The 3,835-nt window shown below is 46.9% G+C and overlaps 1 protein-coding gene across 2 annotated transcripts; it reads right to left on the reverse strand.

Moving 5' to 3' along the window:
• Positions 1-514: 514 nt before the first annotated feature.
• Positions 515-3,683, reverse strand: LOC103479059 (UAP56-interacting factor). Of its 2 annotated transcripts, none has more exons than XM_008433269.2 (9): positions 3,397-3,683; positions 3,144-3,269; positions 2,898-3,061; positions 1,926-2,095; positions 1,774-1,846; positions 1,628-1,683; positions 1,389-1,463; positions 1,126-1,282; positions 515-1,040 (listed from the first exon to the last, which is right to left on the reverse strand). In XM_008433269.2, the coding sequence occupies exons 1-9, from the start codon at positions 3,467-3,469 to the stop codon at positions 939-941; spliced, it is 996 nt and encodes a 331-aa protein (XP_008431491.1). In that variant the 5' UTR covers positions 3,470-3,683; the 3' UTR covers positions 515-938. The 2 variants fall into 2 exon arrangements, with proteins under 2 accessions (XP_008431491.1, XP_008431492.1); XM_008433270.2 differs by having other exon boundaries at positions 1,156-1,282; positions 3,397-3,678.
• Positions 3,684-3,835: the final 152 nt, after the last annotated feature.

The raw sequence follows: 3,835 nt of genomic DNA on the forward strand, positions 1-3,835 counted from the left end.
GATGTGGTTTCACTCGCTCTCACCTGCTTGTGTGGCTCGGCTCTCGTTTCGACATTCCAACTGGTCACAGTAGCCGACGTGTGTCTGGTCAGGATTACTAAAACCACACCTCATAACTCCACCCTTGTTAACTTTTTCCCTGTTAGCTGGTAAGTCTTATGAGCCGTTAGCTAATAAGTGACAAGGTGACATTTAATTAGCCATTAGCTTTGATCAGTTTAAGTATATTTTTTCCAGACTGAACTGGTTCAGTAGCTGCTTGCTCTTTGGGTCTAAATTATACAGTTAAAGTAACTAATCCCAGAGGGAAAGCTCCAAGGAGGCGGGGCTAGGTCCACTCAGGTGTTTTGCATAGCTCAATGGTTGCCACTGGAGATTAGAGAATTTCTCAAACTTAGGAAAGAATGAAGGCAACACTCCAGACATGTTTACGATAAAGGAATAGCATAACCGCAAATTATGCTACCGAAAATGTTGATTGTTTTTAAATAATATTGAGAATCAGAAGTCATGGTCATGATGCTGGATCAGGATCAGTATTTTATTTAAAGAACTTTACAAAACTGGCAGAAAAACGTTCTTTCCCCACATGCCATCCTAACAAATACGTCGTGTTCTCTGAAAACAAAATGCTTTTTAAAAAGTGTCCGTAGTGTTAACAGTTCTGAGTCATAACAGGGAGAAAAAAAAAAGTTTAAAATATTCCCCTGCACTGAGTTGTCACAACACAAAAAGTTGAATACACCGACATCGAGGAGAAAATGGAAGCTTTTCCCAACTGTTCCGGTAACAGAGCAGCCGTGTGAATCCTACTCGTTTGTCCCATCCAGGCTTCCCTCTCAGTGGCATCACAGCAACTCGGCACACGTCCCGTCGTTGGGGCGGTGTCGGGGCGGGACGGAGGGTCTTTGGGGCGTCATCTCTTCCTTCACGTCAGTTTAACCCACGGTAACAAACCTGCTGCCCCGGCCGCTCTGCGCCGTGGCGACTCGCCGATCCTTGAGGATGCGGAAACGCTCGTTCAGAGTCATAGACGTTTGCTGGGGAGGCAAAAACAAAAAAACACAGACACTAATGAATGACCGGGAGGGAAAAAAAATAAAATAAAATTTTTTAAAAAATCACCTGAAGGAAGAAATCCGAACGTCTTCTTACCGGCTTCCCAACGCTGTTGATGTCAAACTGCAGAGGGACTCCTTTAGGGACCTTCTTCTCCTCCGTCTCCACCTTAACCGGAGCCGAGCTGACGGGCGGCGGGTGCAGCGTCCAGGCAGTAGGGGGCCTACGAGCAAGTTAAACACATATGCTGTTGGAGGCAGAGGTGTGTTAAGATACGTTATCCCGCCACAGAACTTTCTACTTCGGAGGAGGTGGCACTGAACGCTCACTCTGGTTGAGTTCTGGCTGTCGGGTTGTCAATAGAAACAGTCAGAATTCCACTGCCGGCTGTAGACGTGCGCCACCTAGTGGGCAAGCAGGAGAGCTGCGTCACGCATACAGATATGCATGTTTATTTTTTTAAATCAATTTATAAGGCATTCATTTTAGATATATGAACTTAAGACTTTTAAGGGACGCCCAGCCTCTCTTTCTAATGGATCCAACCAATCGCACTGAGGACACTTACTGTCGCATTCTGACTGGAGGAGTGTGAAGGTTTGTCTTCTGTACTTGGGCTTGAACCTGCACAGCACAGCAAGGCGATATTAAATATGTCGCCTTGGGAAACATCAGGTATGATTTCAACCACGTCAGCGTTATAGCGCAGCGCACCTTGAGCCCTCTACGGAAAAGGAAGGTGGCCTGGCGAGCCTCCCTCTGCGTCTGCTGGACCGGCGGCAGAGGTCTGCAGAGAGGAAAGCACAAGCTGTGGAAACGCTCCAGAGGGATGGGGCCGTGTCTGAGCGGGGCCCATCGGGTCTCACCGTCGCCGCAGCTGGAACGGTCTCCTAGACGATGACGACGACGACGACAACGCTGCCGCGTTCTGGCCTCTCTGTGGATCGGGCTGCCGGTACGGCCGCCTCGGCACCTCCGGCCTCCTGTACTGGGCCTCCGAGCGCTGAATGAAGGGCCTCGTCCGCGGACGCGCTTTCTGACAAACAAGGTGAAAAAAAGAGACAAAAATGCATTTTAATCCATTTATTGCAGAAAGAAAATAAAGATCACTTCAGAAACAAGAGGAAGACTGCAGACTTCACAGCTGCGTAACAGACACTGAAAGAATCTGGCTGTTCGATGGGAAGCTAAGTGAAAGGAAAAGCTGTTGCAGCAAAATGCGAGCCACGAGTTTGGGAAAGATTCACCATAAATGCTGCTCGCAGAGCCGCTTCACTCCGACCATTCCTTATGCTCCATAGTCTCTAAAGTTTAGTTTGTTCCCAAAATTTCATCTCCAGTATGGAGTCACGTCTCCGGTTGGATGTCTGATTATGAAAATCTTAAAAACAAGAAGAAATTAGATGCCGTTTATTAAACGTGTTTAAGTCAGATTTACAAAACATTCACAGATATTTCTACAGATGATAGGATTCGACTAGAACCTGCAAAAATTCTGTCCAACGGGGATGAATGGATGAGAAACGAACAATACGACAGTCAGCTTTAAGCTGAATCATTCATAGCTTCTATAAACATGTGTTATTTTACTTCACCACCGCAGGAAGCTTCATATGCGACGCTCTGTGTTTAGTAAACAATCACTTTCACACTGTACTTCCTGTGGACAGAGGCCTCCTCTCACATTTCCAACTGTGAGAACTTCACTCTCAATGTGTTAACAGCACAGAAGGAGTCCAGAATATCCACTGATAGAGATTTTCTGTTAAACGGAACCAGAGATTCCCTCTTGGGCCTTGAACGCATCATCTGCCGACCTCTCCCAGTCTGGGTGTTACCTGGCTGGCTGCTGATCTGTTCAGCACTCCGGCTCGTTTCAGCAGGACGGCGGGCCTCCTGGCCGCCAGCCCGGTGATGACCCCCTGACCCCGCCGCCGACCCACCAGAGGAGGAACCCTCCTGTTTCTTAGCACAGCCGCGCCTCCTCGAGGTGCGCCACCTCCTGGTGAGATGACAATTTGCCCACATTTGTGATTAATTGTAACGGGACCTCGCCGCAGTAGCAGGGGAAGGTTAGCTCCCACCTCTCTGTGCTGCTGCTCCGCTCCTGGTTTGACTCAAACGGCCTTTCTGCTTGAACGGTCTGCGGTTCACATTAGCTTGTCTTCTTATCAACTGTTTCTCCTTTTTATTTAGGCGAATTATGTCATCTGTCGAAATGAGAACAGCGAGAAATGCCATGTTTATATTTATCCAGACTGCCTGGCTGATGCTATTAAGCAGATGCTAACATAGCAAGGAATCTATTTTTGGTATTAAAAAACAGGAGAATGTTACCTAAGGACATATCGACTTTATCGGGAACGGCCGCCATTTCCCTCCGTCTTGTGCTGAAACCACCGTTCTTCATCACTCAAACCAGGACAGCCGCTCCAGAAATGGACCAGCAGCCAGCGGAAGGTTCTGCTGGCTTCTGGAGCTCTGCCACAACAGAGGAACCTCCTCCAGGAGGAACGCCTCCTCTTCTTCGTTTTCTTTTTCCCTTTCTTCTTCTGGTGCTTTTTGACCATTGGCAAGAAAACTGAAGATTTGCGTTACTGCCATCTACTGGTATGGACTGTAGCTCATGATGGTTTCATTTCTAAAACAATAAATAAATAGATAAATAAATACAACACAACCTATCTATCTATCTATCTATCTATCTATCTATCTATCTATCTATCTATCTATCTATCTATCTATCTATCTATCTATCTATCTATCTATCTATCTA

This window comes from Poecilia reticulata, linkage group LG17, assembly GCF_000633615.1.
Source record: "Poecilia reticulata strain Guanapo linkage group LG17, Guppy_female_1.0+MT, whole genome shotgun sequence".
Classification (NCBI taxonomy): domain Eukaryota; kingdom Metazoa; phylum Chordata; class Actinopteri; order Cyprinodontiformes; family Poeciliidae; genus Poecilia; species Poecilia reticulata.